This window comes from Ursus arctos, unplaced genomic scaffold (assembly GCF_023065955.2).
Source record: "Ursus arctos isolate Adak ecotype North America unplaced genomic scaffold, UrsArc2.0 scaffold_32, whole genome shotgun sequence".
NCBI classification, from domain to species: domain Eukaryota; kingdom Metazoa; phylum Chordata; class Mammalia; order Carnivora; family Ursidae; genus Ursus; species Ursus arctos.
The window spans coordinates 7,140,929-7,162,740 of record NW_026623008.1 but is presented as its reverse complement, the minus strand read 5'-3'; the positions used below and the strand labels follow the sequence as shown (position 1 = coordinate 7,162,740).

Here is a 21,812-nt window from a genome sequence, read left to right as displayed (position 1 = left end):
TTTTTTTTTTCATCTTGAACCATGTGTACCTATTTCCTAGTCAAAATATTAAATTAAAAAAACACAGCCCTAAAACCACATCTATAGTTTTGAAACTAGAGAGAGCTGGTCATTGCCCAGCACTGTGGATACACTAAACACCACTGAATTGTACACTGAATTAAATTAAAATGGCTAATTCTACCTCAAAAAATATATAAACAGAAGTATAAATATAACAGTACTAACATTCAGAATTTGTTTCAAAAAAGAGATCACAACAAAGGTATCAAAGATAACAGACGGCAAGAACACATCCCCAACAACTAAAACGGACTAGGGAGTAAGTCCAAGAAAAATACATAAGAATGCCTGCAAAATATCAAGAAAAGGGGCAGGAAAACAAAAAGGTAAGAACTGACCGTTTACAGAAGGGAGAAACGCTGTGGCTGATTCTATTTTCTAAGATGGCTGCAACAGGATCTCCCATCCACGTGCTATTCTTGAAATGTGACACTGACATTCCTCCCACGGAGAGCTGGGGTCTCCAGTCCCTCCCCTGGAACCCGGGCGGGCCTGTGTCTGCAGCAGAAGAGACGCTCTGCGACTCCCGAGGCCGCTAGGTTGTCAAGACCAGTTTATGCCTGGACCTCTTGGAGTGCTCGCTCTTAGAACCTGGTCACCATGCTGCGTCTGGAAGCCCCCGAGCCCCAGAGAGGCCACGTGTAGGTGTTACACCGACGGTCAGAGGGAGGGAGGTGTTTCAGGTGACTTCATCCTCAGCTGGCATATGATTGCCACTGTACGGAGTCCGAGAGCGAGAACCGAACTCAGTTCACCCCAGAACCATGACAGATGATAATAAATTGATAGCTGCTGTTTTAAGCCATTAAATGCGGGCGATCTGTTTAGCAGCAGGATTTAGGTCCTGGAAGTGGGTGTGGGTGTAACAAAGCCGAAAACAGGCTTTGGCTTTGGGACTGAATGGTGGACAGAAGACAACTTGAGGGTGCTGTTAGCCTAAAGGGCATCAGAAAGGCTTTAAAGGAACGTGAGTAAATGTTATTGGGAGCCGAGGGAAAGAGGCCCCTTGTCACGTGGTGGCGGAAGTTTTGGTAATGCTGTCATCCGGGCTAGAGGAACAGTAACTGTGGAGGAGTGAACTCAGTGATCGAGGCCGGGAGATTGCGAGGCAAAGTGTCACTTGGCTTCTTCTCGTTGCCTCCGGAAGCCATTTAGAACTTTAGGAACCATCTATAAAACGAGGCCAAGAACGTGACCACAAACCCTTTTAAGATCTCAGAAAGATTTAAGGATTTCACTAGAAATCCCAAGTAGGGAAGACTTTATCTGGAAGAGCTTTGTGGGTGTAGCTTTTGTTTGATAGAGTCAAGCCCAAGAAGATTCATAGAAAACCCACAAAGTTCCAAGGGAATTGTTCTGGGGAAAGTACCTCTGGCTTAGAGGGAAGGCGACAGAGAAAGCACGACGTGGAAGGACCTCTGAGCCCAACCTCTTTGTATGAACAGGAAACAGACTGAGATGCCTAGTTCGTTGCCATTTGGTTTTGTCACGGAAGAGGGAGGAAGGATTCCGGGGCAAAACTCAAGACCCCCGAGGGTGGAGCTGAGAGTCTTGGTGAACAATTAGTAGGCTGTAGAAGGAACTGGCAACACGTGCCAGGCGGGATTTCAGAATTACTACGGGCCGGTGACTCCTGTGTGTCCCCATTTTCCAACGTTTGGAATAGGAGCACCTATGATTTTTCCATAGCTGTCCCATCATTGTACGTTGTGTGTGTGTGTGTGCCTGTGTGTAGATAACTTGTATCTTTGGTTCACAGAGCTTTAAATCAGAAGTGGCACTGCAGGGACCGAACCTGAAGAATCACGTCAGAGGAGCCTCCCCTGCGCCTCGCCTTGTTTTGGATGATGAGACACTGGACTTCAAGCTGAAGCCGTAATGGGATGAAATTTGGGAGTCTTTGGGGGAAGAGATGTATTTTGCATACAGGAAGACTGTAGAGTGTTGGCAGAAGGGGCACGTGGCAGATCTTAGTTTGCAAGGCGACCAAAACGGTATCTCCCATCTCAGAAGCTGTTCTTACCGGGCGATGCTCACATCCTTCCTGCCGTGAAGTGGCTTCTACGTTCCTTCCCCTTACATCCAGGCAGACCTATGACGAAGACAGAAGTCACAGCGTGTGACTTCCAAGCCTCAATTGTAAGAAGTGATACAGCTTCGGTCTGGCCGTCTTGGATGCTTGCTCTTGGAACCTCCAGGACCAAGGAGATAAAATCACCGTTACTGTATCAAGCCACTAAATTTTGGGGTGATCTGGTTCTGCAGCAAGAGATAACTGATCCACCTGGAACGACAAATGCATGGGGAGATCGTTCATTCAGCAAATAGATCGAGCATTCACCCTGTGCCAGGCACGCTTCCCGGTGCTAGGGCTGCACGACAGATTCGAGTCCCGCCCTCCTGGGGCCACACATTCTAGTGGGGGAAACAGACTGTAAATAAGCAATATTGTAAGTTAGCTAATGATAAATGCTAAGGAGAAAATGCAAAGAAAGGGAATCACAAGGGACAGCAAATAGTGCCATTTTAAACAGCAAATAGGAGGACAAGGAAGGACTCATGGAGGTGAGAGTTGAGTAGAGACCTAAAGCCATGAGGGAGTTGTGTTTCAGGTGGATATCTGTGGGAAGAGGATTCCTTGCAGAGGGAGCAATTACAAGGGCCCTCGCAGTGTGGGGAGCAGGTGTGCGGGTTAAGGAGGGCAAGGAGGCCAGGGAGGCTTGGTGGCTGGAGGAAGGGGCAACTGTAGGATTAAGTTCAGAGAGATCACGGAGAGGGACCGTACTGCCTTCTAGGCTGCTGTAAAATCTTTTTTGTTCCTACAAGGATTGGGAAGCCATGGAAGGTTTGAGCGTAGAAACGATGTGATCTTAGTCAAGTGGTTTTTTGTTTGTTTCTTGGTTTTTGTAATCTCCACGCCCATTGTGGGGCTTGAACTCATGACCCCGAGATCAAGAGTTGCATGCTCTGACTGAGCCAGCCAGGCACCCCTGATCTTAGGCAAGTTTTAACAAGACCAGTCCAGCTGCTGTTACGAGAGAGAACAAGGAGGGAAACAGGGAGAGCAGTCGGGAAGCTATTGCAATAAGCCAGGTCACTGCTAATGATTCAGACCAGTCATACCAGTGGGCCTGGTGAAAAGTGGCTGAATTCTGGGTACATTCTGCAGGTCGAGCTGAGAAATCTGTGTGCCAACTGGCTAGGAGGAGAGCACAAGAGAGGAATCAAGGATGACTCTCAAGTTTTTGGTCCAAGTGACCTAGCAAGGATGGAGTTGCCATTTACCATGATGGAGAGACAAAGAGTTGCAGGTCGGGGGTGAAACAGAAGGAACTTAACTCAGAACTCTGAAGGCATTGGAGGTGACTAGTGTGTGCAGCGCGGGAGAGAGGCCTGGGCTGGAGATACAAACTTGGGACTTGACAGTGAGTGGCCGGCAAGCAAAGCCCTGAGATTAAAGTTATTTCACCATTTCCCACGAGGGTTGGGTCTGGAGCTGACCCCAAGGCCAAAGCCCCTTCCAGAATCATATGCTGCTTCTATGTATGCCCTCGGGCATTCCGAAGCTGGGCCATTCTGGAATACTGCCGTACAGCAGGAACGGTGGAGGGACCAGACTCTGAAGCCCGTGTGGCTTGGATTCCCATGCCCGTCTCACTACACTATCTCCTTCAGACGGCTTCGGAGGACTAAGTGAATTACTCCAGGAAAGAGTGTCTTGCACACAGAACATGCCCACGAAAGACAAGTTATCTACAACCAACATGGTTTCCTTCAGCCCAACACTCGCGGATATCAAGGCCAAGCTCAGAGGCCACCATGGAGGTCTCTTTGCCACAAAAACTTAACCTAGTCAGACCAGGCCTCTTTATGTCTTTTCTACTCCAACCAAAACCCGGCAAAATTCACTACTTTCTGCACCAAATCCAAAGGTTAACAAACGTGCACAAAATAATGTGCTCAGCTATCTTTTCAGAAGATATTTTATCAACTCCTTTTAAAAACCCACACAGGAGTGAGTCACAAAACAAGAAGCTATTTTAATCATCTGTCAAGGATTATTTCTCTTCTGCTCATCTGATACTCAGATCCTCCTTGTCTGACCATCTTTCTTGTAGCCAAGACCTACTTTTAAAATATTTTGGAACTTATCTTACTATCCGTAATTAACAGATTGCATCAAACAGAAGCTTCTATGAAACAGTAACCCCGAGACTCTTAACAAATGGAAACACGAATGATCTTGCACCTAGAGACAGTACAGACAAGAGCCATGTCCTACCCAGCAGACGATCCTTGAAACCTCTGAATTCTGAATGTTCAAAACGCTGAGGGCGTTCGGAGGGATATGGCAGCATCCTATCACGTTCACGGGGACACGCGGACAACACGACAGCTGTGCCTGTGAAGACTTTATAATCTGGTTAAAGAGGAGATAATAATACATATTCATAAGGTAGATAAACAATTAGGCATAGAAGCCCCGAGACATAATGTTATAGGCATACACATATGCAAGCTTAGTAAAAAGTGAACTAGATTAATGGAATTATCTGCATGGTGGGATAATGAATGCATTATATTTTTGGGGGGAGGGGAAGTGATTTAGTACAAATTTGGTCAAGAGAAGTAGTGCATATGGCGGTTGGGGGCATGGGCTTCAGAGCCTGACACTTGATCTTCCACTGACCGACCAGGTGACCTTGAGCAAGATGCCTAAACTCTCCTCACCTCCCACCCTGATGTGTTTAAAAAAAAACCTAGGACAATAGCATTGTCTTCTTTATTTTTAAAAGATTTATTTTAGAGAGAGAGAGAGAGCGCGTGCATGTGTGAGTGTGAGCAGGGGAGGGGCAGAGGGACAGGGAGAGAGAATCTTCAAGCAGACTCCCCGCTCAGTGCGGAGCCCGACGCGGGTCTCGACGCCAGGACCCTGAGATGAGGACCTGAGCTGAAATCAAGAGTCGGCTGCTCAACCCACTGAGCCACCCAGGCGCCCCAAGAGTATCGCCTTCTTAGAGGATGAAGTCATGAACGTGCAAAGCCCCTTGGCGCAGTACCCAGCACACAGCGAATGCTCTGTCGGTGCTCGCTCTTATCATCGCTCGATGACACGGGCCGGCCTTGAGGAAGCACTGGAAGAGTCAGGGAGAAGGTACTGGAGATGGGGAACAAGTTGAGAATCGCAGAGACCGAACGTGACAAAGCTCAACCCCCTCACACACGCCAACAGCGAAATCAGAACCAAATGGAGCGCGGAGACGGATACAAACGCGAAAGTTTTATTTTAAAAATAGCAACTCTTCATTGGCTGCAGACAGGAGGGTTCACATGCAAACTCATTTGGCCCTTGTTCTTCACCCACCCCTTTGCTTTCCGCAAAAAGAAGAGACTCAAAGAAGGTTCCTTCTGAATGTGTATCACCATTTATTGTAGTTTGCGTTAGGAATCGAACAGAGGACATGGTCTGTGGAGAGGGGGGAAAAAGGAAAAGAAAAAGGATGTTCTCGTAGCTTAATTTCTTCAAAACACTTTATGGTTTCAGATCCTTTTTTACCCCAAAGGAAATTCAAGAATTCAAGTATGTTAAGTCAGGAGCAGTAATACAAGAAGTCTTACGTTTCCGTGCATGTGTGGGTGTGTTTGTGTGTGTGTGTTTACAAGCAGACACACGTCCACGTTTCCTGCGCCCCGTTTTTGCTTTGGTAAGGCCAAGCCCCAAGGGACACGTCCTGCAGATGACCCCCTGCCTCGCACTCACAGACCCCAGAGTTGCGGAATTTCTTTTCCCTCCTAGGACAACTGCAATGATTTTGCACTGCTCCCCCCGCCCCCCGCCCCCCCCAAAAACCGCGGTGACGTAAACCCTGACACACGTGAACACTCCCTTTGCCGCAGCTGTTCCTCAGGGTCCTAACAGCGGCCTTACGACAAGGGCCAGAGCAGCACGTTCTCTTCACTTTGTTCAGGATAAAAAAACTTCAAAGGGACATTTCAAAAGAAAAAAAAATAAAAACTGAAATTCGAATTCTGAAAATATCTTGCCTTTTTTATTAATCATGTCATCTAACACCAATTAAAAAAAACAAATATGTGAATATGATATAAAAATACGATCCCAGGATTAACACTTTGTTGCAGGCACAGTTATCTCACAGAGTATATGTTTGGAGGGCCGGGGGAAGGAGTTTATTTTTGTTTTTGCTTCTCTTAAAAAAATCCACAGCAGTGCAAGTAGGGTCAGGAAGGGGCCGGGGGGAGGGGGGCGAGGATTCTTTAGCAGCAAAATGTCCAAGGTTTTCTAATCACAATCAAATCAATGGATATTGGACTGGGGGGGGGGAAGATGAACGGGATGCTGCCCAGAGCCGTTTGTCATCAATCACTAAAAGACTTCCATTGCAAAAGCCCCAAAGGGTGACATAGGAAGGACGAGCTTTATTACTCGAGCAATCGTAAAGTGTGTCCCTCAAGCTTTTGACCATGTGTGTCACTTAAATATATGTACAGGAAGGGGGCTCCTCTTCTCATCCACGTCCTTGCAGGTCTCCACCGTCCGGTCACTCTGGGGGGGCTCTCGGCGTCTTCTGCCGTGCAGGGCCTCCAACATTTGAACGGCGTCTCCACCGCCGCCGAGCCTCCGCCTGCCTGGCTGGCCTTGGCTGTGTCGAGCAGAGGGTGGGCGCCGGGGACGGTTTAATGATCACTGTTTTGCTTCTCTCTCATCCAGGCGTGAATCTGTTCTTTCAGTTCCGGCACTGGGAAAAGAAAAGGAGAGGATTAATGGCCCCGGGCGGGAGGGCTCTTCCTAGGAGATGCGGCTTGCGGGTCGGTACAAAGGGAAAGAAAAGGCCATTCACTCCCTCACTGACACGAAGACTGAGGAAGCAGCAAGACAGAAGGACTGGACTCCCACAGTGAATCACAGCAAAGAATGTTTCGTGTCTTTTCCATTAAGTGCCGTAAGCCAGGGAGCTTCGGGATCTGATAAATGGCCCCCTTCGGATGCCTGACACAGGACTCGGCGCGGGGCCTCAGGCCGCGCCGTCCTCTACCTGGTTCCAGCATGCTCTCGGTCAGCATCTGTCGGTTGAAGGGGTCCGTGGGGGAGTTCAGCAAGTGCCGCAGGATGATGGAGCGGTCCATGATGGTGCCGGAGGGCAGCCGCACGGGGTCGGTCATCAGGGTGTCCATCAGAGGGTCTACGGAGACAAAGCAAAGCAGACTCATCACAGCGCCCAAAACTGAAACGGAAAACGAAGCAAGGCCCTTCTATCAGCGAAAGGTCCGTCCGCAGACACAACACTCGTACGATCCAACCAGGCCTCCACGTGTAGCCGCAAGTCAGCATGAGATAAAGGTGCACACGGTCCCTTTGGGGGAAGCTACAGCTGGGAGGGGGAACAGAGGAAAAGGACCCGGGCTCTGCAAGAAAGACACTGGCCCGAGCCCTTCATCTGAGCCTTTCCAGGACTCTTCTTTGGAAATGCAAATCCCCTCTTGCAAAGGGAAGGCTTGGCGTTTTCACGGTTGTTACTTGGTTTGAAATCAAGATAAGGACTTTTTCCCCCCTTTTAATTTATAACAGGAACTAAAAGTAGGCAAAAGTAATTTTAGGCAACGCGTCTCAAGGGGTGACTCCGGCACACCGGACAGTAGTTAAAAGCACAGAACGCCGTCTTTTCATGTTACGCGTCTCCAGGTCACTCAAATCAAAGAATGTGGCACGAAAACAGCGGCCCGCTTGCCTCTGAACTCGTCGGGGGCGTCGCTGTAGTCGATCTCTGCGCGCGCGTTCTTGGCCACGATCTCCTCCACCTTCTCGGCGAGGAGCTTAAACTTCTCGATCGCGATGGTGGATTTGATCCCTGCCTTCCGCATCTTCGAGATCACTTCTTCAAACAACTCTTTGCTGTAGGACCTCTGTGAATGAGGAAAGACAATGTGAGACATCGATATACTTAAAGTGGAAAAAAGCAAGCTGCAGAAAATGCCTGTGTCTTTCTAAAACACGCCGTAAAATGATAATGTGTATGCAAATACTGTCACCTGGCTATAAACACGCACACCGGAAGGACACATACCCAACTGCACGAGGTCGTTAACTCCGAGGAGGGCTTCAGGGTCCAGGCGAGTGAGGGGAATTTTTAAGTTTTGCAATTATTTTTACAGCAAACATGCATCTCCTTTAACATTTTTATTTATTTATTTATTTATTTGAGAGAGCGAGCGGGGGAGGGGCACGGGGAGAGGGAGAATCTCAAGCAGACGCCCCGCTGAGCACGGAGCGCGACGCGGGCGGATCCCAGGACCGTGAGATCATGACCCGAGCCAAAATCAAGAGTCAGACACTTAGCTGACCGAGCCACCCAGGCGTCCCGGAAATTTAAATATTAAAGAGAGAATGAAAATCGCGTCTGTTTGAGGCTTTGAAAGGCACTGTGCCCTGCAATAAATGTCAGCTCTTTTCCCTAAAGGTCAACATGGTGAAAACAACGAATATGGTTCGTAATCAAAAGGCGCTTTATCCTGTTCACGGTCAGTCTTTCTTCCAGAGCTCTCAGCTCGACACTGGGAAATGCCAGGTGCTCTGCTGAGAGGCGCACGAGGGATGGTGCAGCAGACAAGTGCCCACCACAGACCCAGATGAACTTGGACTTGAGTCCTGGCTCCTCCGTCAGCCCACTGGGTGGTCCTAGGCAAACCCTCTGGGCCCCAGTTTCCTCCGGCGTAAAGTGGGGACCGTAACACCCACCTCACACATGCCTAATCCACAAACATCACAGGCGTTTCAAATACCACAGCATAGCCTCATCTGCATTACGGAAAAACACTGGCCACTTGTCGGTTCAGTGACAGTGATGCAAACAGAGGAGAAGACTGATCAAGCCTGAGGCCTGAGACTCCGAATGCCGGCCCTGTCACCCCTGAGCGGTGCTTCCCAGCCAAGGACTCAGGTGAACTTCTATGGGAAGAATTCCTGTCAATACCTGTATTCTCGCAAAGCACGGGGTTGAGATTCCTCAACCTTTCTTCTTAACTTCGGTTTCTACGTAAGCGCACACACTCGCTTCCTCTCTGCATGCACCCATGTGGAAGAGAGAGGGAAGGGCACGAGCTAGCCTCGGCCTGGCAGAAATCCTGAAAGCCATCTTGCACAATCCTGAAAAGTTCAGAGAGCCTCCAGTATAGTTTGCTGAAACTAAATTACTACATGGATCCAGCAAATACCTTATTTGACATCTCCTCCTTATAAGTCAGGAAGCCACGGTCTCTGTCCCGTTGGGGAGGGGCATGGGGTAAGTGGCCAAAAGATTATAGTAAGATGGTGGAAAGGCAAAGTTAAAATATTGTGCACAGGGACTTATTACGGGTTGGGCATTGCTGGACACGACGAGATGATTCCACCTTGAACTTCTCTTTGTAACAAGGAGCCACTTGCGATCCTCATGAAACATCACCCACCCTATTTCTCAAACGGTGATGAGTTTTTAACCAATTGACTTGTGCTTATTTATTAGTCAACTTCTAAGAGCAGTGTGGTGGGCATTATCAGAAATCAAAGGCAACTTGTGATAAGGGGACGTCGCATTTGGCCTCACGGAGCAATGGCATCAATGCATGGAGCAAAGGCACATCACTGAGCTGCTGCCTCGACTCCGATGTGGGTTGGGTCAGAGACACACAGCAAAGACGCTGTTCTTGTCCTCAAGGATCTTTTTTTTTTTTTTTAAAGATTTTATTTATTTATTCGACAGAGATAGAGACAGCCAGCGAGAGAGGGAACACAAGCAGGGGGAGTGGGAGAGGAAGAAGCAGGCTCCCAGCAGAGGAACCCGATGTGGGGCTCGATCCCAGAACCCTGGGATCACGCCCTGAGCCGAAGGCAGACGCTTAACCGCTGTGCCACCCAGGCGCCCCAAGTCATCAAGGATCTTACACAGTCATTCTAAAATTAAACATGGAAATATCTATAAATCATCTATCTGATAAAGGTCTTGGATCCAGAATATATAAAGAACTCCTGCAACTGAACAACATAATACAAAAAAATCCATTAAAAAAAAAAAACAAAATGGTGAAGGACCTCAAAAGCCATTTCTCCAAAAAAGACAGACAGATGGCTGAGCAGCCCATGAAACTTGTCATTATGAAAATGTAAATCAGAACCGCAGCAAAGTACCACTTCACTCCCACTAGGGTGGCTATGGAAAAAAATGAAAAAAATAACAAGTGTTGGTGAGGATGTGAAGAAACTGAAATGAGAACCCTTGTCCACTGCTGAGGGGAATGGAAAATGGTGCTGCCACTGTGGGACACAGTGGGTAGGTCCTCGAAAAGTTCAACATCGAATTACCGTAAGATTCAGCAATTCTACTCCTGAGTATATGCCCCCCAAAATTAAAAACAGGTATTCAATACTTGGTCACAAATGCTCAGCGCAGCACCGATTTTAAGCCAAAAGGTAGAAATGACTCAAAGGTCCACCAGTGGGTGAAGAGATGAACGCATCATGGTAGACCCATGTAATGAGGTATTATTCAGCCGTAGGAAAGGAATAGATACTGTACATGGGTAAACTTCAAAAACATTATGCTAAATGAAGAAGCCAGACACAAAAGGTAACACAGTGTGCTGTTCCATTTACATGAAATCTCCAGAAGAGGCAAACAGGTAAATCCAAAATTCGGTAAAATGAAGACAGAAAGCAGATCAGTAGTTGCCCACGGCTGGGGTGATGGGGGCGGGGGGGATGGACAGTGCCTGCTTAATGAACATGGCATTTCCTTCTGGGGGTGATGTGTGGATAAGACGTTAGAACTCGAGAGAGGTGGAGGTTGCGTAACACTGGGAACGCACTAAACGCCACCGAATTACACGCTTTAAAATGGTGAATCTTATGTGAATTTCACCTCGATTAAAAAAAAAAACAAACAGGAAAGATGGAAGGGAGAACTGTGACTTCAGATGGGCTCTTTATTCTTTATTTTCATTTTATTTTACTTTTTGAAGATTTTATTTATTTCAGAGAGAGAGAGCACTCCAGTGGGAGCAGGGGGAGGGACAGGGGGGAAGGGAGAGAATCTTAAGCTGACTCCACACCCAAGTGTGGAACCCGACGTGGGGCTTGATCTCATGACTGGGAGATCACGACTTGAGCTGATATCCAGAGTCAGACGCTCAACCGACCGAGCCATCCAGGTGCCCCTCTCTGTTCTGTATTTTTTTTTTTTAAAGATTTTTTTAAATTTATTTGACAGAGATAGAGACAGCCAGCGAGAGAGGGAACACAAGCAGGGGGAGTGGGAGAGGAAGAAGCAGGCTCACAGCGGAGGAGCCTGATGCGGGGCTCGATCCCATAACGCTGGGATCACGCCCTGAGCCGAAGGCAGACGCTTAACCGCTGTGCCACCCAGGTGCCCCTCTGTTCTGTATTTTTGAACAGACCCCAGTGCTAACAGACAGTGTTTCAGGAACATCAGATCTGCAGTCCATGCACGGAGTCTGTCCACAAGAGCTAGTCCTGCATGGCTGTCAGTGTGGCACACAGAGTCCCCTAGGGCCTCCCTGTCCTGGGCTCCCTCAGCTCCAGGACAACTGTTCTCCTCTGATGAGGGGCTCTCTCCTCCAGTCTGTGAGCATGAAGCTCAGTGGCTCTTTGTGCTGGTCCTCCTGTCACCTCCTCCGGACACTTGTCTTTAGCCCGCTCTTGGCTGACGGGGAGAGATGCTTCTGAGTTTACTTCCTTGCACGGCCACCATTTTCTTCTTCCTTGGTCTTCCCAGATATACCAGACCAAACCAAGACCGCTGCTCCCAAAGGAGAAAACAAAATTCCCCTACTGTTCCTCTGGAGCTTTCTAAGACTTCCAACCTTCCTTCCCCAGCCCCCAAAGCCCTCTTCCGAGACGACCATCAGGGCCCTAACCAGTTTACAGCCACTATAAACGGAAAACGCCTAACACTCAGAACAAACGTCACACTGTAAAAGGAAGCCAAAAGCCCACTTAAAATGGTTTTCTGTCCATGGGGACACTGGCACTTGTGTGTGTTTGCTTCATGAGTCTGTAAGGGCAGGGCCACTTAGACATTCAAGGAAACCCATGTGCCACAGTGTAGAAACTGCGGTCCGAGGCTCAAGCCCGGTGCCCCCTCAGGCCCCCGCCACACCCCAGAGGGATACCAGGCGTTCCCCCACTCGGTCTTCGCCATCTCACGGGGTGTGCTGTGTTTATTCACACCGCAAGTCGGTTATGTTCACACTCGTGACGGGGCAGCCACAGCAAGGCCTACCTGCAAGACCCCGCTACGTGACCCTTCCAAGTCCCTCACGGTAAAGAGCAGAAGAGTCTCTGGGGGCTTCTCACGCCCCGATCTCTGGCCGGGCTACAGCAGCCTGGCCGCAGGGCACCTGCTACCCAAGCAGACGCCCCGCCCGGACGGGGCCGCATCTTCGGTTCCTTCGTCTGACTGCAGGCTGCCACTTACCGTCCGTAGGTAAGGATGCGCGGTACTACAGAGCTGGAGGCTAGAAAAACATCGGCGCACTTCCCCACGATAACTGCAAACTCTTAACCCCTTCCTATACCACCACTTTGTAAAAACTGCTTTAGACATATGTGTTGTCTCCCCTTGTAGGCACTCTGTCAAGACCGATTCTTTTGCTTACATTCAAAAGTACCCATATATGTGAATTGGATCTCAGTAAAACTGTTATTAAAAAAAAAATAGCACCTACAATTCCCCTATTTTCCTGTCATTCCTTTGGATGAGATATGGGTGAAGAATCTTCTAGAACCCCTACTGCTGGTTAACCTGAAACGTGAGCGATATTTGGACAGATAGTATGAACAAAGACAGAAAGACAGATGAGCATGGAACTTTCGGGGTATTTTAAGTAGACGGCAGAGGGGCTGGGAGTACAGGCTCGGGGCCAGACTGCCTGGGTGTGAATCCTGCCTCTATCCCATAATCCCTGTGCCGCCTACAGCAAGCTGCTTCAGCTCTCTGTGCCTCAGTTTCCTCATGTAAAAACGAAGACTCTAACAGAACGTACGCCCCAGGATTTTGTGAGGATTACGTCAACGAAAACAAGCCAAGTGGCTAACACTTGGTATTCAATTGATAAACGCCAGCTCTTAGGACACTGCCATGATACAGGACAGAAGAACACAGGGGGTGGGGGAAGCCCTTTATGAGACTGCCGGAGAGTCAGGGGGTGGCAGTGCTTGGACTAAACTGGCGGCTGTGGAAATGACACGGAACCAGTGTCATCACAGTGGACACAAGGAACAGAGCAGAGAGAAGACTGTGAAGGTAACCACAGGAGGTTTGAAACTGGAAGTAACAGCAGCACCAATGTGGGGGGCTTGGGAAGCAGACCTGGACCCGGGAAGGGGGATCTTGGTGGGAAGGTCGTGCATCTGTTGCGTGACGCCCTTGGCAGGATGGGCTAGGAACCATCTGCAGAAGGATCTGGGAGCCAAATCGGCTCTTTTATACCCCAAGGAAAAGAGCTGATCCATCTTCATTTATATCGGACAAGTACCCCTGGCCCGTGTGGTGATTATTCCCATTTATGTACTAAAAACTTCCCAAAGCACAAGTTGAAGAGTATCGCCTTTTCTGATTCCAAGCGGGGAAAATCCAGGGACAGATGGGTCCGCCAGGAAGTCCAGAGAGATGCGAGCTCTGGCCAGCCAGTTGGCAGCCTGAGGCCCAGCGTCCCCCTGAAACGGCCTGCTCCCCTGGGCACTGACCTGGTCGTCAGCAATGGCTTTGGCGAACCGGGCACAGTCCAGCTGCAGGTAAATATCCGTCAGTTGGTCCAACAGCTTCTTTGGTTCAAAGCCGTATTTCTCAGGGTTTTCAACTTTCAGGTCACGGCACTTGGGGCCACAGAGTTGCTGAAGATTAAAGTTCAGCATTGCAGCCAATCGGGGTCCAAGTTCCTAGGAAATCACAGGGTAAGAGGACAATTCATGCTGTTGAGACAAGCGAGAAGGATCAGAACTCCCATCTCAGTGGAGGAACAGGAACTGGCTGGATTGATATTCAAAGAATCCCTTAGCTGTACTGTGAGTCATAAGCCGAAGAAGGACATTTATATTCAACATTTTCTTTATTCTCCATCTCGAATCCAGTAATTCTAACACATAATAAAGTTACAGGTTGGTGGAATATTTATAAATAGGAACAGAAGGCAACCTTTTCTTTAAATTCGCGCTTTCAAGGATAAAAACGAGCACCACTCCAAATTCACTGAGAAGCAGGTGAAGAGGAAAAATCATTCATAATTACACCTCAAATAATTTACTATAGTTTCCTGACAATCAAGGACTTGCTGAATTGGGAGTTCCTGAACATAAAATATGTTTTTAGTGCAGGGATTGGCCAACTCTGGCCCGATCCTTGTTTCTATAAAGTTTTATTGAAACTTTTATTGAAAGTTTTACTGAAACAGCCACACTTACTTGTCCATGTATTTTTTCTGTAACCGCTTTCATGCTACAACAGCCAAGTTAAGCAGCTGTGCCAGACTGTGCGGCCCACAACGCCTATTTACTATCTGGGCTTCGGAGGGAAAGTTTATTCCATTTGTAAGCCCCAGGGAAGCAAGGATCTGAACTGTCTCGTTTAAATTAGTTGTGGCGTCTGCGTGCTTTCAGTAGTGAGCTCGGTTTTGTTTCACGATCCTCTGTTCTTTCATGAAGAGATGTGACATGGAAAACGGACAGAGGAGGAGACTCATTGCTGAGAGGCACCCAGGCCAGGGTGTGGCGAGAGTGCTGAGAGGAATGGTGAGCACGGACACTGGAGGAAATGAGCAATAAAATTACGTTCCATCGTAAACTTGTCTCCGTATCTCCAGGCAATTTACGACCAGCTCCCCAGGCCCCTTCCTTGCCTTCCTCACCACGCGTGTCCAGGCCGCACCATAAAGCCTGTGTGCTATGTGGCACTGGGAGGGCAGGGGGTCGACGCAAAGCAGCGACCTTCAGTTAGGTCGCCTGGTTTCCATTTCAGAAGCAGGACCCAGGTCTTATTGATGGTATCAAGGCCAAATTTCAGACCAGCTTCAATCTATCATAAACCCCAATTACGGCTCTTGTTACCCTTTGGCTTCTTGAGTGTAACAAAGCTTCAACCAGGAGAACCAAAGATCTTACCTGTTATCAATGATTTCTACTTACTATACTCTAATTTCCAACTGACGCTACTTTCTACTTACCCTATAAATAAAATACAGGAATCAATAACGATAGAAAATATGTCACAGCTTCAGCATTAATAATCCCACGTGCTATGTAAGCAGAAAGCGAACTACGTTATCTAGGAAGAGACTGTTCGCAGACGTCGGTCTCTCCCCAGCGTGCTAGATCACTCAGCAGAACCGGGGACAACATCAGCAGCAGGCTTCGCTTAGCAGCAACTCTGAGCTGAAATGGCCGGGATCTCAACGACTGCCTTTAGGGACAGGTGCTGGAACCTGACTGTGGAACCCGACGCACAAAAGAAGCGCCCCGAAGTTTCTACTCACCGGTCTGAGGAACGGCTTCTGGACCTGCTTGGTGAGGATATGGAACATGTCCACGGTTTCTGTCGCCAGGGCAAGATAGGAGCGGGACACGCGCTCGTCCTGAGCGAGCTGGGACTGACGGGCTTGCTGCTGATCCTAGGGGACACGGAGCAGAGGCCAAGCAAAGTCAGCACCGGCCGCGAGCTCCCCGGCACGCCGAGCGCGAAGGAAAATGGGACAAGCGCTCAAAAAGCCCACACGCTGAGGGGATGCGAACAACCCACACCAGAGAATCGGCCAGTAACTGAAGTTTATTCTTTTCAGCATGAGAACTCTCTGGGACTGAGTAAGGTGACCGTAGCACGTTGTTTAACTTCCGTGAGACCTGGTTTCCTCGATGATAAAAGAAGTCTTCAACTTCTGCGTGGCATGAAGTGAATCTCCCATCACGCCAATACCCGTGGCTGCCGATCAAGGACAGTCAGTTTCCCATAATAGCAACTTGTAGTCACCATTAGTTTAAAAGCATGTGTTGTGCTATGCTACGATACTGGGGCCTAGAGGTTTTGCCCCCACACCAAGTGCCTACAGATTGCTAAGGTTCTGAGTTTTCGTCTCGCCACACTGTCAGGCCGTCGCCCCTGACAACTGTCAGCATGCTTGCCTCTGGCCCCATCCTCCTCCTTCAACTCTGCCAGCGGCTGGGAAACAAGATAATAAGGTGTGTTTGACTCGTGGGTAGAGCAAGGTGGAGCAATGAAGGCTCTGGGATGGAGAAAGCACCCAGAAACAGCAGTAAAGATGGAAATTCTTCCATTTTGGCTCAGAGGCTGTTTTACTTTATGTTGAGGGCAGGGGCTGATGCCGCTGCACGAGGGCCCCCCGGCGCAGTGCCCTCTGAGTTGGTGCTTGGGGGAGGTTTGTGCAGGGGTGCTGGGTACCCTGCTCGCTGCCCCCCCGGCCAAGAATGTGCCTACAGAACACACGCTGAAGCAGGAAGACATAGGACCGAGGTGAGGACCAGTACAATGTGTGTCTGTGTGTCACACGCATCCTCCGCTCACGGTACCCGGGCCCTCGTCCAGGCCAGGCCCACCATCAGGCACTGGGGCGCAGAACACGACCAAGAGGCTCGCGGGCCTCGTGGAGCTTAGGCGGCAGGCAGGGAGGCAAGCAATAAACACCCACACAGATCCATCCCAAGTCTGGTAGTGACGGAGAAAAAGAAAGCAGAAGAAGAAGAGAGAAAGAGTGGTCAGGGACAGCCCCTGAGGAGGTGACATGTAAGTGGACGTCTGAAGGAAGAGAGTCAGCAGAAATCTGGGGCAACAGTGCTCCCGGTCGAGGGAACAGCAAGCGTGTCAGGAGAAGGGCGAGGAGGCCCGTGTGGTTCGGGGAGAGTGAGTGATGGGGAAAATGGTGGGCCAGGGGCCCACTCTAATTCAGGACTGGATGTTGAGTGAGAAGGGAAGCCTGGACCAGTTCTGAGTCAAGTGGTGATAATGAGCAAACAGGTTTTAACAGCATCCGTCTGGTATGGACACGGACAAGAGTGGAGGCTAAGAGATGGGTCAGAAAGGACACAGCACACCAGGCGAGAGAGGGTTGTGGCCTGGAGGTGGGGCAAGAAGTCAGATACGGGTATTTGAAGGTAGAGTCTTGAGGTGTTTGTTGAGGGAGAAGAATCAAGGAAGACTCCAAAGTGTTGAGTCACAGCTACTAACGGAATGCAGCTGTCACTCACTGAGGCTGGGCAGACCCGGAGCAGAGATGTGGAGGACCCCATCATGGGATACTATTAGACCACCAGGCAGAGGACCAAGTCAACAGCTGGGTGGTAGGCAGGAGAGAGGAGCTGAGGAGACACATTCTGGATTCTTTTTTTTTTCTAAGATTTTATTTATTTATTTGAGAGACAGAAAATGAGAGAGAAAGAATGGAGAGGGTCAGAAGGAGAAGCAGACTCCCTGCTGAGCAGGAAGCCCGATGCAGGACTCGATCCCGGGACTCCAGGATCATGACCCGAGACAAAGGCAGTTGCTTAACCAACTGAGCCACCCAGGCACCCTACATTCTGGAGTCTTTAGAATACAGACCGTTAGGGGCGCCTGGGTGGCACAGCGGTTAAGCGTCTGCCTTCGGCTCAGGGCGTGATCCTGGCGATCCGGGATCGAGCCCCACATCAGGCTCCTCCGCTATGAGCCTGCTTCTTCCTCTCCCACTTCCCCTGCTTGTGTTCCCTCTCTCGCTGGCTGTCTCTCTCTCTGTCGAATAAATAAATAAAATCTTAAAAAAAAAAAAAAAAAAAGAATACAGACCGTTAAACCAATGAGCTCACCTAGCAGTGATTCTGAGCTAGGGGCTTCAGGCCATGTGTGGGAGTGTTTCTAGCTGCCTGACGACTCGGGGTAGGGGTAGGAGGGTACGTCGCTGGCCAGAGATGTTCAGTGTCCTGCCACATATGGTGCAGTGTCTCATAATAAAGAATTAATGCTACAGCAAAATCCCGCTGCACTCACAATTCCAACCAGCACCCTCACCGAGAGACACCAACCTCAGCAGCGAGCGTGGGAAGAAGGGAAGTCTGAGGGCCGAGCAGCCCCTCCAGCGTTCAGAGGACGGGGCGGGGAGCAGCAGCAGGCAGGGAGGTGGATGGCAGAAAGGGACTGCAAGGTCAAACAGACATGACTTCGGGAACAGCACCTGTTTGCGATTATTTATGCCGTCTTCTCACCCACGAACATGGAAAAGTCAATAGGAATTGTTCGCTTGTCTCATAAGCGAATGCTAGTAAGCACTGACCGTGAATGAGGCAATGTGCCACAAACCTGTTTCCCCACACCTGCGCCATTATCTGGTCTGAGATGAGCGTCCCAAGCGAGAGGAAGTGGGCGCTACAGAAGCGCAGAGAAAGGGGAGGATGTGCAGCCGCACCAACCGGGGGAGCCCAACCATGAGGGCCTATGTGGACAAGACCTCACTCAAAGAATGGGTAGGATTTTAATACCCAAGAATGGAAAGTCGAGAACTGCGGACAGAAGGAATGTCTCAAGGCACACAGAACAACAGGAGCTACACGGTCCGGAACTACATTTGTGACATCTACCATTCCTCCTCGTTGCTTTTCTGCAAAGCAGGGATCGTCTCTGGTTCACGAGCAAGGAAACAGAGATTCAAGAACTCTGAAGGCATGGCATGTCCGTTCTCAAACACAGGTGCCCCCCACTCCAAAGCCAGAGCTCTTTCAATCGGCCTCATCTGCTTCCCAGCCTGCTCTGCAAGGGCCTGGGGACTGGTCCCGACTGGAGCCAGCGGACGGGAACAGGAGGTAAGTTTGGAAGGACCTCTTAGAGCTACCGCAGGGGGGGCATGGAGCATCAAGTCCGGGCTGCCTCCCACCTGTGGGACATGGCGAGGTGTGGGAGGGAAGTTTTGCAGGCACAGTAGCAAAACAGTTTAACGGGTGTTCAGACATGAATACGAGGGTAGAGGGTAGGACTTGGGCAGCTGCCAGTGCAGTGCCAAGGACAACCGCCGCATCATCTCGAGAATACGATGAGGGGGTTCCAGCAGTGTGGCAACCCAGCATTCACGGGCCCTGGGGAAAGACGGGACGTTTCCGTCTGTGGTGTAAGCACGTCGGCTACAGCAAGATGGAGACTTCTCATCAAAGCTGCAGGAATACTGGGAATGCAAACCTTTCCTAAGTGTGCTTTCACACGTGCTCACCTTATCTTAAGATACTTAAGACTCTACGGCATTAGAAGCTCGACAGCAGTTTTGTTTTGAGGGTGCTCCCGCTAGTCCGGAAAAAGCAGTCCTCCCCACTCTTCCGTGAGAACTCTTGTTGGAAAGTGTTCTGATTCTGAGCCCGAGGCCACCAGGCACAGAACGAACCCATGTATGAAGCTACCAGTAGCTGTCGAGGGCTAAGTAACTGATCAGAGAACCATCTACACGGCTGCAACAAACGTCAGAAAAGCGTGTCAGCATGCCGTCACTGGCGCAGCGTAAATTTCTCATGAAACCTGCCAAAACAACCCTCTCTTCCATTAATAACTGAACATAAAAACCAGGATCAACTGGAAGGAAAAAACCCACCAGAATCCTGCGTGAGTCACATAGTTGTCTAAAGATCACATGAGCAAATCGAACGCCTGTCTGGCACCGCGTTCTAGAGACTGACTTGCTACTTTCGTAAATTGACATCAACACATTCAGACAGTAAAAGTTCTTCTTCAAAAACGCCCTTTAAAATTAAGAAGGCAAGAAAGTTTTCAGGACACATTCTGAACGAGTTCTCAACTCATTTCTTGGCGTTAGAGCAGGTGTCTAAGCTCTCTCCTACCCCAGACCTGGGATCTAACTTTGTGGAAGCCACAGGTGGGAGGTGACAAGAGTGACAAGTCTGTCAGCGCTACGTCGGCAGGGCCCGCGAACGCAGCCCCGAAGCAGAGCTCTGCGCGGGGCCGAAGGCAGCTTCCCGGCCAAGCGGTCCCGGCATCGGCACTGTGTCCTCACCCGGGGCAGCTGGTCCCACTGTTCTTTGTTCTTCATTTCTTCCTGCACTTCGTGGATTCGCTTCAGAGACTCCAGACTTTCATCGAGCAAAAACGTCGTGTCATTTATCAGCATGTTTATATAGCGAACAAACTGCTTCCCCGAACTGAAACGGCAATTACATTGGACACGGTCATACAGCTCCCTGAGGCAAAACGCCGCAGCAGATCCCAAAGACAATGGGCCCCCGCCCGAAGTGCCAACCACGTCGCCCCGTAAGACTGCCCACCTTGGCACCGCTCAGGGACCGCGGAGGTCAAGGACTACGGAGTCTCTCCTTGGATTCTCTTACTCCTTTTAATTAAGTGTGATAAGCTCATTTCAGTGTGCGGTTCATGAGGGCCAATTGCTAATATTTCAGGATTCTATGAGCAGGTTCCTTTGACAGCTTAAATTTGGCAACAGTGGAAGTATTTACATCCCGGAAAACCAGCAAATGCTGAATTTCTCCCCCTTCTACAGAGAACAGGTTTAGCAACACGTCCCTAGCTTACTCTCTCAATGACTTAAAGCAGAAAAGACACTCTTCCAGACTAGAAGATATGCTTAAACTCACCGAGATACAAAGAAAGCACAATTATCCACATCAAAGAGACAAGAGAATTTCCAATACTGCCCTGCGTACCCTGTCCCAGTGGAGGGCTCGCTGGTGCACTGAGGTCCTGGAGCACCGTTAGGCTTTCTAACTACAAGGTTAGTAGAGCAAAGAGGAGCTACGTACACTTCGGATCTACTGGTGTGTAATCAGGGGGCGGTAAGCCCGGGCCTGGGGAAGAGAAGTTCCTGTGAACAAGGGTGGGAAGCTTGGATTTCATGAACAAGGAAAGTTCAGGGCGAGCACTCCCACTCAGCACCACACAGATCAAGCCACGGGCCTGTCTGGTCTAAGCTCGTGCCAGGCTTTGTGGGAACATAATTCTGACCACAAGAGCAACTCTCAGAAAGTGAATTAACTTGATGAGTTTACTCCGCAGAAACCTGTCTAGCAAACGGTTATTCCACTGGTAATACGAAATCCTACTGACTAGTCATTCAGCTAACAAGTGACAGCTAGACTTGATCATTGATCTAACACGGGTTGCAAAAGATCCAAGCGGATGGGATACATTTTCTCCTGAAGAATAATTCAAGAGTTCAATATTTTCATCTACCTTCTTTTTAAAGCACCTTTCTTTTTAAAATAACTTAGATGAAATGACTAATGTCCAGATTTAAGTAGCCACTAAAATTTCAGGTAGGTAACAAAAAGTCCTTAATCAAGTCCTTATTACAAAGAATGACATTTGAAATGACAACCCCAACCTAATCACTTCCAAATCTAAGTCTTCCTAACATTTCACATCTAAACCTTGACATCATGTTCCAGAACACTCTACGATCTCATTCCAGTCATTCCGACAACTTCACTTAACACTGTAATCGCAGAAACAACAAAAAACCCTTCACGAATCATCTCAGAATATTTATAGATTCTTTATGTACACATACCATCCCCAAAGTGCCTTGACAAATCTAAAGTTTAGCAGTATCTCGCAAGCACAGACATTTAGTTACCTCTGCTCACGTGTAGCAGAACCATCTAGAAAACTTAAAGGAGGCTGAGACCAAGCCGACAGTCCAGAAGAACCAGCTTGGAAAGATTTCAGCAGTCACCCTACCTGTGTAATTGC

At 49.2% G+C, this 21,812-nt stretch overlaps 1 protein-coding gene across 6 annotated transcripts in view; it reads right to left on the bottom strand.

Moving 5' to 3' along the window:
* Nucleotides 1–5,470: 5,470 nt before the first annotated feature.
* Nucleotides 5,471–21,812, bottom strand: part of UBE4B (ubiquitination factor E4B) — a 119,461-nt gene continuing 103,119 nt past the window's right edge. For 4 of the 6 annotated variants that reach the window (XM_057305134.1, XM_057305137.1, XM_057305136.1 and 1 more), the window contains 5 exons: nt 20,104–20,248; nt 15,604–15,738; nt 13,823–14,014; nt 7,812–7,986; nt 5,471–7,265 (listed from right to left, as the gene is read on the bottom strand). In XM_057305134.1, the coding sequence (XP_057161117.1) occupies nt 6,928–7,265; nt 7,812–7,986; nt 13,823–14,014; nt 15,604–15,738; nt 20,104–20,248 (985 nt within the window). In that variant the 3' untranslated portion in view covers nt 5,471–6,927. The remainder of the gene's footprint in view (nt 7,266–7,811; nt 7,987–13,822; nt 14,015–15,603; nt 15,739–20,103; nt 20,249–21,812) is intronic. The other 2 variants (XM_026519876.4, XM_026519875.3) reach the window with 1 other exon arrangement.